The sequence below is a fragment of the Papio anubis genome, chromosome 19 (genome assembly GCF_008728515.1).
Source record: "Papio anubis isolate 15944 chromosome 19, Panubis1.0, whole genome shotgun sequence".
NCBI classification, from domain to species: Eukaryota; Metazoa; Chordata; class Mammalia; order Primates; family Cercopithecidae; genus Papio; species Papio anubis.
This window is the reverse complement of record NC_044994.1, coordinates 2,993,883-3,006,324: the sequence shown is the minus strand read 5'-3', so window position 1 is coordinate 3,006,324 and position 12,442 is coordinate 2,993,883. Positions and strand designations below refer to the sequence as shown.

Genomic DNA, 12,442 nt, shown 5'->3' with positions numbered 1-12,442 from the left:
GGTAGGCGAGAGAGGGGAAGGAGGGAAGCGGGAGGGGAGCGGGGGAAGGAGGGGCGGCCGGAGTGGGAGGAGGGGAGGCGTTGCCCGACGCGCCCTTTCAAGTCTCCGCGCTCCCCCCGGCGGCGGCTGCCCGGGGGCGGTGGCTCGGCGTCGCCTCCCCCGACCGCCCCCTCCCGGGCCCCTCCTCCGTGCCGCGGCCAGGCTGCCCCGCCGGCGGCGCCCTGGAAATATGAAGAGACGCTGCAGCTGCGGTGGCGGTGGCGGCCACTGCAGCTCGGAGCGGCGCACGCGGCGGCCGGGGCGGGACGCGGGGCCGGGCGCGGAGAAGTCGGGGCGGGCGGCAGAGAGGCCGGGACGCGGACCGGGCCGGGGCGCCCACAGCCGCCCGACGGCGCCCAGGGAGCGCGCGCCCCGCAGCCCCGCGCCTCGCCCGCCGGGCATGGGAGGCGCCGCAGCCGCCTGAAGCCCCGGCCTGGCCCGGCCGCACCCGGCCGGAGGCGGAGGGCAGAGCGCGCGCCCAGCTGCCCGGTCACCAAATCGGAGCGCAGCGTGCGGGAGGGCCCAGAGCAGGACTGGAAATGTCCTGGCCGCGCCGCCTCCTGCTCAGATACCTGTTCCCGGCCCTCCTGCTTCACGGTGAGTTCCCGAGGGCCACTGGAGCGCTCCCAGACGGAGGGGGCAGCCGGGCGCCGCGGAGCCCGCGGAGGCTTCGGGTCCGGATCGCGGCACGGTCTACACTGTCCCCTCGGCGGGGCGGATCCGAGGGGAGCAACGCGCCGACTGTGTCAGCCCTGGGAGAGGGGGCTCTGCCCGCTTTCCTAGGCTCGGAGCCCTCTACCCCAGGGCGCCCGGAGCTCTTTGCTGCGCGACTGTTCTTTTTGGAAGGGTAGAAGCTCTCGCACGCAGACACCTTTTATGTCCAGAATCCTTTGCATCCAGTCCGAGGGAAACTTTCGTCCACTCTGCTGGATTTTCTAACTGTACACTGCCATGAAATCGCCGGCTCTGCGAGCCTTTTTCCAAAAGGTCAGAATGCAGCAGGCTCTTGATGTGTTCGAAGCTTTTAGGAGAGTGGAAAGAGAAACTATCATTTGGGAAGACGCATCTGTCTGCCTTCGGAAAACTAGTGTTTGTTGTCTGCCTGCACTTTGCCTCGCGATTGAGGCGGGGTTGTGGGGTTTTCTCCCAAGTGGACTGCTGCGTTCTCTGGGTGTAATTTTAAGCAACAGGGGACTCCTATTAGCCAAGATTTAAGCATTATAACCGGTCTCCTAAGGTGCACCCAAACTTGACGCCCCATTTCCTGGGCTTCCTGTGCCACTTTTCCCCAGGGGTTCTAGTAAACCTTTAGCTAGAGAACATCAGCCCTTTCAACGGGTTCCAGAAATTGCACTGAAAACACCAAAACAGAATTTCTTTGGGGTGAACAAGGCAGGTTTTTATGGCGCGTCGGGTTCATAATCCTGACAGGCCGTGGCAGATCACGTCGTGTTGATATGGGTGTCCTGAGCAAACTGTCCCTAATGGTCAGACACCTGACATTTCAACAGCATGACTTCACGGCTCTCCTTCCTCAACACCCACCGCAGCCACCCCAAACCTGCAGCGGGCTCCAGCTTCAAAATGCATGGTAGCCAGGACTGAAAGTCAGGCTGAGGACCTTCCCTCCGGAGGGTCAAGGAAAGGGAAGAATTGTTAACCCACAAGCCACCGGGATGCTGTTTTCTTTGTAGTCCTGCCCCAGGTGGATGGCTTGCATAGCTCCACAGTCTTTGTGAACTTGTCTGGCTGGGCCAGACCTGTCCAGTTGCCAAGGTGTACTCAGAGCCCCAGTGATCCAGAATTTTAACAGTCGGGATAGAAGGCTTGCAATTCGAGGGCAAAAAGAGAGAAGGTATAATTATAGGGTTGGACTCCTAGGCCCATCTGCTTAGAATTACAGAGCAGTTTTAATCTTTGGCTGAAACATGAAACAAATCAGAGCCAATGAACAGATCAAACAGCAGCTGCCACACACACAAGAAAAAAGAGAGAGATGAAACAGGAAAAATTGTCCCCCTTAAATTGTTGTAATATCTGTGAAGAAAAAAAGATAGTATGGTCAAATGATTTTAAAATTTAAAAAATTACTTGAAAGCTTGGCATGAACAGCATTTTTGGGGGTAAAATAATTGCCTTTTAAACTACAAAAGTGATCCTCAAGAGATGCAACCTAGTGTAACTCTGAACATGTTCTCCCTCTTTTGAGAGGTAGGAGTTGTAATTACACTTCCTATTTAGCAGTCCAAACTGGGGTACTAATGGCTGACAGGTAACAAGAGCCCAAGTATATCCTCAATGGGGACAGGAGCCCCAAATTTCCTGAGTTTGAAAATGTGCATCTGGAATCTTCCCTAACTCTGGGGATCGGGGGAGGAGGGCTCCCCAGACCCCATGGTGTTGGGAGGGGGATGGGGAGCAAGGAAATAACTGGGAAGGGTAGTCTGAGCATAAATGGGAGCACAGTGGAGCCAGACCGTGTGCGTGCTGATATGTGTGGGTGCATGTGTGTGTACACATATGTGCATATGTATTTTGAAGATAAGATAAAAAGGGAGGTTTGCAAAGTTGAGTTGGATGACATAGATAAACCTATGAAAAGTCATCCAATTTCGGAATGGATCTGCAATGGCACAGTTCTTAAAACTAAAGTTGCTCAAAGATCTACTTAGATGCAGCAGAGAGTATCGGACTCTAGTGCAGAAAATAAACAGAGGAAATCATTGTTCAAGTTATAAATCCTCAGGATTCAAGAAAGGTTTGCCATAATTAGCAAGGATAATGTAAAGCACCAGAAAAGAATGGGATGTTCTTTCTTTCCCCTTTTCCCCATTGACATCTACTTGATTGAAGTAGTTTTAACAACAAACGGGTATTACTCAACCTAACCAAGGGAATGGTTTGCTGAATATTCCTACTCAACTGATAGGCGCTTTGCAGGCATTTAAGAAGTCTGTAGTAACAGATGGAGCGTGATCATATATTTAAATAGAAGTTATAAATCTGAAGGCAATTCTTGAAATCTTCTTAGAATGGATTAGTGGTTCTTTTCCTGATAAACAGGCATTTTATTTTCCTAACCATAGGATACCATTTGTCTATTTATGGGTCAACTTAGTAGATAAAAGCATTTGTTCTAGGGTGTTGAATGTTCCTGTGACACACTTTAATAAATTTAGTTTCACACATCATTTAGAGATGATTTGTTAACACCACCAAGTCAGGTTAAGAAGTGCAAGAAGTGCATCCTGTGTGAGGATGCAGTAGATAACCATTATGTTTGGCATCCAGTCTTTGTTCAGTTTTGTGGCTACTTCTATTTCAATTCACTGCAATTTATAAATCATCCCTAAATCCTATCACTGAAATGAGGCTCTGGCAAGACTTGAGCCTGTTGTTTATGTAAGACTGCAAATGTGGTGCGAGACCCAAGTTCAAAATTTGATGGCATAAAAGTATACATGTCAGTTTTCCTTTCCTCCTCTTCAAATTCTGAAAACAATTGCAATACTTAATCCAAATAAAGCCTATTTAATGTCATGAAGGTATGCAGCTGGAAGATGTCCATTATCACTGTTTTCTTTGCTTAGATAAAAGCCACAAAAGTTTCAGATGTCAAATGCTAGAAATCATTCAGCTCCAAAACACAGATTAGCATGAGGTATCCAGAATAATTGTGGCTGTAATGCCACAGCAGAGTGCCTGATTCTCTTTGCTAATGGAAACATTTGATTTTGAGTTTTGGAGCTAACGTTGGGAGAGATGTTCTATTCCCACACCCTGTTTACTTTTTAGAATTCGGTGACTTTTCTGAGAGGTGAAGGCTCTTTCAGCTCTCCCCTTTCATTAAAGCATATTCTGTCAAGACTTTTAAAAACTTTGCAGGTTGCCAGATGAGAGTTTAACTGACACAATGTGAGGAAACATTTATATAGGGTTAAATAGAAATCTTTGAAAAACTATTTTACTAAGAACAGTTTTTGTGGCCAAAGAAACATTGTCTTTCCTGCACTTTTTTCCCCTCTCTTAGTCATAAAAAGAAAATGAGATCTTGAAAAGAAGCATGACTCATCTGTACCCAACAGGGGCAAGGGTCTTAGACAGATGTTAAATATCCTCTTGTTAAATACATTGACAAGCCAATTTCATTCTTTTATACTAGCCAAGTTCATTCTTTTTCCCCTTAAATGAGAAAAGAACTAAATATAGGTGGGTGATATGTCCGTGTAATTGCATATACTACTATTTAGGGACAGACTGATGACAATATAATCAATCAAAGGGAGGCATAAAACATTTCAGACCAGAAATAGAAGATGATGTATTAGTGATTATTGTCTACATCGGTTGAAAGATACACAGCAGGCATGTCTTGGGTAGACTCTTCCCCCGGAGTTGAAGTGATCGCAGGGAAAACCAGGAAAAAATCCACTACCGTCCTCCAAGTATGAGTTCTTAATGGGTTGGTTTTGTGGACACAGGCCATTGCTTAGTCCTCGCCAATTTGGGAATAAAATTATTCTGGAAAGTCATGTGATAGGTATGTACATCTCAAGGTTGGAGAAAGGATATGGTATCACCCTAAAATTATCAAGAGTATTTTGTTCTGCAAGGGTTTTCTGGTTTCATTCATTCAGCTAACCATTTATTCAGTAAGTTCATCTATGAAGGCCTACTACGTGCCAGGAGCCACCATTTGCCAGGTCTAGTGGCTGAAAGGGAGTGTTCCCCCTTCCTTGAGGATTCTTGAAGAATATATAGGGGAGGGAAGAGAAGAAAAACTGAATGTAGAGCCTCAGAGCTGAGTGGATGGCACACTGCAGTTGATCGCACTATTTTCCCTGCTGGGAATCCCACAAACGTGCGCGCGCGCACACACACACACAGACCACACACACACACACACCATACATACAGACCCCCCACACACACACACACAGAGACACACACACACACAGACCACGCACACACAGACACACACACAGACACACACACCACACACACACACACACACACCCCACACACACAGACACACACCACACAGACACACACCCCACACACACACACACACAGACCACAACTGTGCTGAAGAGGCTGGATGTGACTAGTCAGCTGCAGATCCAACATGCAAACTTTGCAACCTCTGGTTCAGCCCCAGTGTCCACCCTGAGGACTATGGCACTAGAAAATGGCACAGAAAAGTAACTGGTTTTCAACTAAAGTCAAATGGAGCCAGGAATTTGAAAACTTGACCTTATTACATTTCTCATAAAGAGAGACTGCCTTTAGATATGACGATTTCAAGATGGGTAAAAGCAGCAAGCTTACTGCAAAAAAAAGAAAAAAAAAAGGAAATAAAAACAAGAACTTGATAAGCACAAGTACCACAATGGTGGTAAAATTCAGTACTGTCTGCAATACATACATGCTTTTATTTCAACAAAGTGGAAAGCAGTGCTGGAGTTTATCTACCAGCCCCCACTTCAAAGCACACATTTACAGTAATGACTGCCTATTTAATTGGGCAGGCAATTTCATGGCTAAGTAATTACCTGCATTTAATCTAATCAGTCACATTTTATGTGTCACAACAATTCTAACTTGAAAACACTTTTCTCAGTCTGATTATTAAAGTATACAGGGCACATTATATAAAGTACAGAAACTTGCAAAATGAACAAGGAAAGAATCATTTTAAGCTCTCCATCATTGTTGATATTTTGACATTATACTTAGTCTTTTTCAAGTTCAGTTTTTTCCCTTAAGCCTTAGAGTACATGTATAGAGATTAACCTGATCAAAGATTAGTTTAGCCCCAAGTGTGCTTGAAAATTATTGTTTGCTTCCCAAATAATTTTACACTTTATTATGTGTAAAATAGATTGGAACTTTTTATTTCTCAGTCAGTATAGATAGGCAGGTGAAAAACCATGGAATATATTCATCTAGATAATTCAGATTGTTAAAACTTTGTTGAGGCTGGGCGTGGTGACTCACACCTGTAATCCCAGCACTTTGGGAGGCCAAGGCGGGCAGATCACCTGAGGTCAGGAGTTGGAGACCAGCCTGGCCAACATGGCGAAACCCCGTCTCTACTTAGAAAAATGCAAAAAAAAAAAAAAAATTAGTTGAGTGTGGGGACGCATGCCTGTAATCCCAGCTTCATGGGAGGGTGAGGCAGGAGAATCACTTGAACCCAGGAGGCGGAGGTTGCAGTGAGCCGAGATCGCACCACTGCACTCCAGCCTGGGCGACAGAGCAAGACTCTGTCTAAAAAAAAAAAAAAAAAAAAACAAGCAAAAAAAACTTTATTGAAAAATCAGGGACTTGGACATGGAGTATACTGTCCTATTTCACTTTTTCCCGTATGTGTCACGATGATTCAAGCCTAAGAGATACCTGAGCACATAGTTGGCACTTAACCATTTGTTGAATGAATGAATGTTGAGTTGCAAAAGTCCAGCAGGCACCCCACCCTTTTTCTTCTCTCACTCTCTACAAAGGCTCTGTTTGGTTTCTGCGTACACTGGCATGCTTGCTCAAAGCACCATGGGTTTAGGAATGAGATCTGCTGTGGAGGGCTCTAGCAGAAGTACTGTGTGTGTTCACTTTGGAAACTATGCCAAGGACTGCTTTCTATGTGCATCGTCTGGTGAATTCAGGGGATGTGAACAGTTAACCCGACACATAGACCTTTTATTTAGGGCATAAACCTCCGTGTAAATGGTCAACCCTGTGCCTCCTTTCATTTAGGTGACTCTGTTTTTAAAATGTGTTATCTTTGGGAATTTTCACTCTCCGGTAGACTATTGTGATTATGACTGTAGTTACAATCATTGTGCAGTCATTTAGGATTACTGTCATGGGGTAATGTATTCCTTGGGAGTAAATCACTAGTCCACACACGCAGGTGCACACACTTACATACCACCGAGCCCTCCAGAGCTCCAGGATCTCATTTAGTTTTCTGGACATGGTCGTCAATAAAATTATGTCCTAAAGCACACAGGACTTAATTTGTTTCTAACAGATGAACCACTCCTTCCAGAATCTACTTTATTCTCTGACATTCATTTGAAAGAAACTACTCCCTTTGCCATAATAATTTTATCAGGGCCCAGACCATTGGCCCCCCAGTGTTTGAGACCATTTTATGGTGGAATCATTTGGATAACCTTATTCAGAATTCCTCTGGACTGGGAACAGTCCCTGGAGAGCTTCCAGTTTAGATAGTACCATGGAACTGACTTTATACATTCTCAATCAAGAGTGCCTCTGTACCTGTATAGTAGCTAGCATTTGATCAAATGAGATGATATATGCATAAAGTGAATTGTCAAGTGTGATGCAAACATTCTTCATCATCATCATGATCATTATGTTTAGTTTATAGAGGAAAAAGAAAGGCATATATTAGATGACTTACCCAAAACCACTTTGAAGACCAAAAACTCACAGCCATTTTCTTAATATTTGTTTGATCCTTTCAGATATTCACTCGCAACAAAATCTTAGTGAATGGGAACTCCATTCCCTAGTCCCCTTAATTAACATCTAGAATCTTCAACTAATCAAAATGTTGACATTATTTGTGTGTGTACTCTCACATATAGTATATGGTTTCTAACTCTTGTTTTATATGTATAATAAGAGGAAAAAGCTTTTCACGGTCTACACAGAATTGTTACAGGTTCATTCCTTTCTACCCACAGTCCCACTTTACAGGCATGGTTGTTCCTAATAATGACCTTAAGGCACTTTTAAGAACCTGGATCATCAAAGAAAGATAATAAGGTCAAACTGCATTTGACATACCATGGCAGAAGTTTCAACAACCGAATATTGTGATTAACCAACACTTCCAATTACACAAGTAATCCAATTAAGTGGAGGAGCTTAAAAACTTAGCATTATATATAATAAGCACATTTATTATTATAAATAATAGGTGTACTCACACAGGAATGGTTATTATTAGTGTGGTCCTTGAACTTTGCATTGCTAAATAGTGGGATGATTGATTTATGCAATTTAAAATGTATTAAAAGAGACTGTATATATTTTACAAAAGTTCCTTTTCAGATGCAGATGTAGTGCTAAATTACTGTAGCTTCCTTCCTTCCTTCCTTTCTCCCTTGCTCCCTCCTTCCTTCCCTCCCTCCCTTCCTACTTCCTTCCTTCCTGTGACCCTCCCTCCTTCCCTCCCTCCCTCCCTCTCTCCCTTCCTTCCTTCCTTTTTTAATATAACTTTTTGGTAATTCTTCCCCCCACAAGATGCGAAAGACGGTCAATGCCTCTCCTACACTACAAAAGAGATTTACTGTAGTTTGTTGGGAGCTGTTCCCTTCTTTTATCTTTCTCATTTATCCAATCAAGAAATCATGCAGGACTGAACCATTGCAGTAGCCTCATCACTGATCTTCCTGCTTCCAATCTGTCCCCCATGTCCCTCCAAAAAAAACAGAAAAGCAATTTTTCCAAAATGAAATTCTTACCACACCACGACATTGCAGAAAATCTTTTGGTGACCCCTCTTCACCTTTCCAGTGAAGTCCCCACTCTGCATAACAGATGTGTGGTGCTTTCAACTGTGGCCCTGCCTCCCTCTGCCCCTCGTCCTAGGTCACCCTGTGTCCCCTTCTCTTAGAGCCTCCTAGGTGAATCTGTCACTCCTGTCCCCCCATGCTTGAGTGTGCTCAAGCACACTCCTCCTAGACCACTTCTGTTCCATCTTCAAGATAGAGATGCCTCTCCTTGAACCCTCAGGGAAGAATTCAGACCCTTCCCCCTCTGTGTAGAGTCCTCTACAACCCTACAGTTTCTTGTCCAACGGAGACTCCCGGGGGAGAAATGTTTGTAGCTGCTATGTCCAGAACAGTGCCTGGCCCTTCAGAGCCTTACTGATTGAATGAATGAATGAATGAATGATTCACTAGTTCCAGTCCCGAATTTGGAATTGACTTACTTCAGGCGATGCAACAAACACAGGAGCTCCTTAGTTGACCAGAAATCTAAGACGAGTGTCCTTGGAGGGCACACCGTGACTGATCCTTGAGAAGGAAGCTTTGGGGTTTACCGGTCTAACTTTTATGCTTGGCCTCTGCTGCAGCTGAAATTGGTGCTTCAAATGACTTTTTAATTCCCAGCCATTTAACAGAAGTAGTACTCACAGGAAAGTCATCCACATTTGCCACATCAGATGAGCCAAGTAAACACTGGAGACCACTTGCAGTGGTGAACTGAAGGCCTAAGAGTCAGTTTCTCCTGCCTTACAGCAACTTCTTTCACTTGACCCCTTTAATTTTGCTCCTTAAGAGTAAAATTAATTTTGTTTCTTAAGAGTAATGAAGATGTTGGGTACTTTGAAGGGAAAATTTAAAAATGGAATAAATACCAACCCCATTTTTCCATCTTAGAAATAGAATATTAACCTAGAGTGTGAGCCTGAAATCACTGTGTCCTTGAGGAGCTGTGCCAGCCTTGGGGTTCTCCATCTGGCCACTCACATGGGTGCCCTGGCTGCACTGCCAGCCTCGCTGGGTTCCTGAGCTGTGCTCATTGTCATATGTGAGCAATAGCGAAATGGATATTGATCTTTAGAAACCCTGGGCTCTTTAATATCATTTTTTTCCTGCTTTCCAATGATTTGCATATTGGAGGTTCTTAGATTTTATTTCTTCCATCACTGGTTAAAAACAGCTGTAGGCTCCTTTCCTGTGTGGCTCTAGTCTTATGAATGGCCCATGCAAGTGCTACCCACCACTCCCTCTCTCTCCGCCTTTGAACTCCCTAGCTTCCTCCCCAGAACCTCCTTCATCATTTTGACCCTTGTTCTTTGACATCCAGGCCAGTGAGACCTTAAAAGCTTCAAAGTAAAAACAAAACAAAACAAAACACAAAACATCTTTGTTAGTCTTTATGCTTCTGGCTCCTAAAGTCTAGCAAGTCAAGGTGAATAGGTATGTTTTATTTGTTTATTTTAGAGACAGGGTCTCACTCTGTCACCCAGGCTGGAGTGCAGTGGCGCGATCATAGCTCACTGCAGCCTTGAACTCCTGGGCTCATGTGATCCTCCTGCCTCAGCCTCCTGAGTAGCTGGGACTACAAGCATGTGCCACTATGCCTGACGGTTATTTTCTTGTAGAGATGGGGTCTTGTAATGTTGACCATGCTGGTCTCAAACTCCTAGCATCAAGCCATCCTCCCACCTCAGCCTCCCAGAGTGTTGGGATTACAGGCATGAGCCATTGTGCCCAGCCTCACTGACAGGTATTTGTTAAACTGAGTGGAACTTATCAGCAACCGCAGAGCTTGGCACTTTGGGCCTCACTCTCTTCTACATTGAGGGTCATCATTTAACTTTGCCTGGAGCCCCTGTGTCCTTATACTTCGTCCTCTTCAGAGCTCAGAGTGAGCCTGGCTCCTCCTTGTGACTTTACCCTGATTTTAACTGTTCTGTTAAAGGGGACTTTTTGAGGATGGTCTAAGATCATTACTTGAAATAATACCAACCAACATGGTGCTAAACTGAAACCAACCTTAAGAAATGGGTGTTTTTATCCCTTCGTCACTGACGAGTAGACCGAGGCTTGGAGAGTTAAGTGATTTGTTTAAGGTCACTGTGCTCATATTGGGTTTTATTGACTGCAAGATGCCCATCTTTTTCGTCATTTAAGATCTCTGCAGGGGGTGTGCATCTCACGGTCAGTGAGGGCCCCACTTTCCCTTGGCCTCCAGGCAGTAGCCATGAGGGGTGACATTCCCTTTGCCTGTGTGAACCTGAACACAGATGCTCATCCTGTCCCCACATCACCTCTTTTACGTTCATCCTTGGGACTCATCTGAAGATTCATTGCAAATAGGCTGGTTTTGAACATCAAGAGAGTACACATCTGAGTCAGCATGCTTGGTTTTTTTCCTCCCTCACTTATAAGTTATATTCTCAGCACTGAAAAGGAAAATCACGGTGAAAATCAGACAGATCTTGTAATAGAGCAGTGGAGTGTTAATTTGACATTAGTGAAGCAAGTATTTATTGCTGGAAGAATAACTGCAACTCCATATTTTCTCACACAGCATCAATCAACTACTTGGAAAGGAGAAAGGCCAAAAAAGATGAGGCATTGTTTTTGTTTGTTGCTGAGATACATGCAGAGCAAACAGATTACCTGTCACACGTGCAGCAGTGCCACCAAATGCAGGAGAAATTGCCAAATGTCTTCAACTAGATACAGAAATGTCAGTGCCATCGGAGGCTGCTGCAAATAATTCACGGGTATCTCAGGACTGTTGTTAAGGCATCATGTCATTGTTTAAATGTGCATGTTTTGTCACTGATAATAAAATAATGATACATCTTAACACTCCTTGATGTCTTGGATCCAATGCGATCCTTCAAGTGGCAGATCTAGTTTCAAACTCAAGCAGCTGAACTCTGGAGATCTTACCCACATCCACTACACTCCTGACTTTTATTATCTTCATGGGAAAACACTTGCAGGGTGTAGAGGTTTACAAATCAAGTTTTAGAACACAGCTTGGTTGATAGTGAGATGATGGCTTCTTTACTGAACGCTTAGTAGCATGTTTAAAGCAGAATCTTCCCCAACTCCCAATACCTTGTAACTTTAACTAAAATCTATTTTAAGTTAGCCGCATCAAAATTGATCATACTGTTGACCCACCAGACAGCACGTTATACTCGGTTTCATTCCTTGACTGCCTAGCAGGGACACTGAGGAAATGTTGACAGTTATCAAGATAACTACAACTGTTGAGGCTGGTGGAGGTCCAGTGAGCAGTCCCCTCTCCCCTACTCTGGTTCAGAACTAAGAGAGTGTTCAACACGAGGGTGAGGCACATGGGGATTAAAACATTAGCATAGTGATGAATACTCGATCAGAAGACACAGTGTAGATGGGTGCCCGTGACAGGAGTGCTCATGGTTCCCCCCGAATGTTTCAGACTTCCCATCTGGCCCAGTGCCACAGCTGAACAACTAAAGGGGCATGGTCCTCACTCCCTGAGGAAGCTGATCAAAATGCATGTGATTGGTAAATAGGCTGGTTTTGAAAAGAAAAAAATGACTGAGTCAAGCATGCTTGCTTCCACTTCCATAACTCATGTGCCTTCACCAGGGGAGGGCAGAATGAGGGACAGGGAGGAAATGCCCAATGGAGACGCCTTCCCTCAGTGGAACTCGAGGCCTCAGGAAAGGAAGCCCTGGCTTAATAACCATGACCATGAATAATAATAACACTGGGCAGAGTTCTCATGTTTAGAGTTTGCCCCATTCTAGCTCAGGCCAGAATTAAGGGACTTGGCTAAACAGGGCTGAGTGAGGTTGCCTTAAATTTGAACATGGCACTGTCCTCTTGTGTCTAGAATCTCTTTTCACAATTTT

At 44.7% G+C, this 12,442-nt stretch overlaps 1 protein-coding gene across 1 annotated transcript in view; it reads left to right on the top strand.

Moving 5' to 3' along the window:
* Nucleotides 1-229: 229 nt before the first annotated feature.
* Nucleotides 230-12,442, top strand: part of APCDD1 (APC down-regulated 1) — a 34,015-nt gene continuing 21,802 nt past the window's right edge. The window contains exon 1 of the mRNA XM_021929942.2: nucleotides 230-636. Coding sequence (XP_021785634.1) covers nucleotides 579-636 — 58 coding nt within the window. The 5' untranslated portion in view covers nucleotides 230-578. The remainder of the gene's footprint in view (nucleotides 637-12,442) is intronic.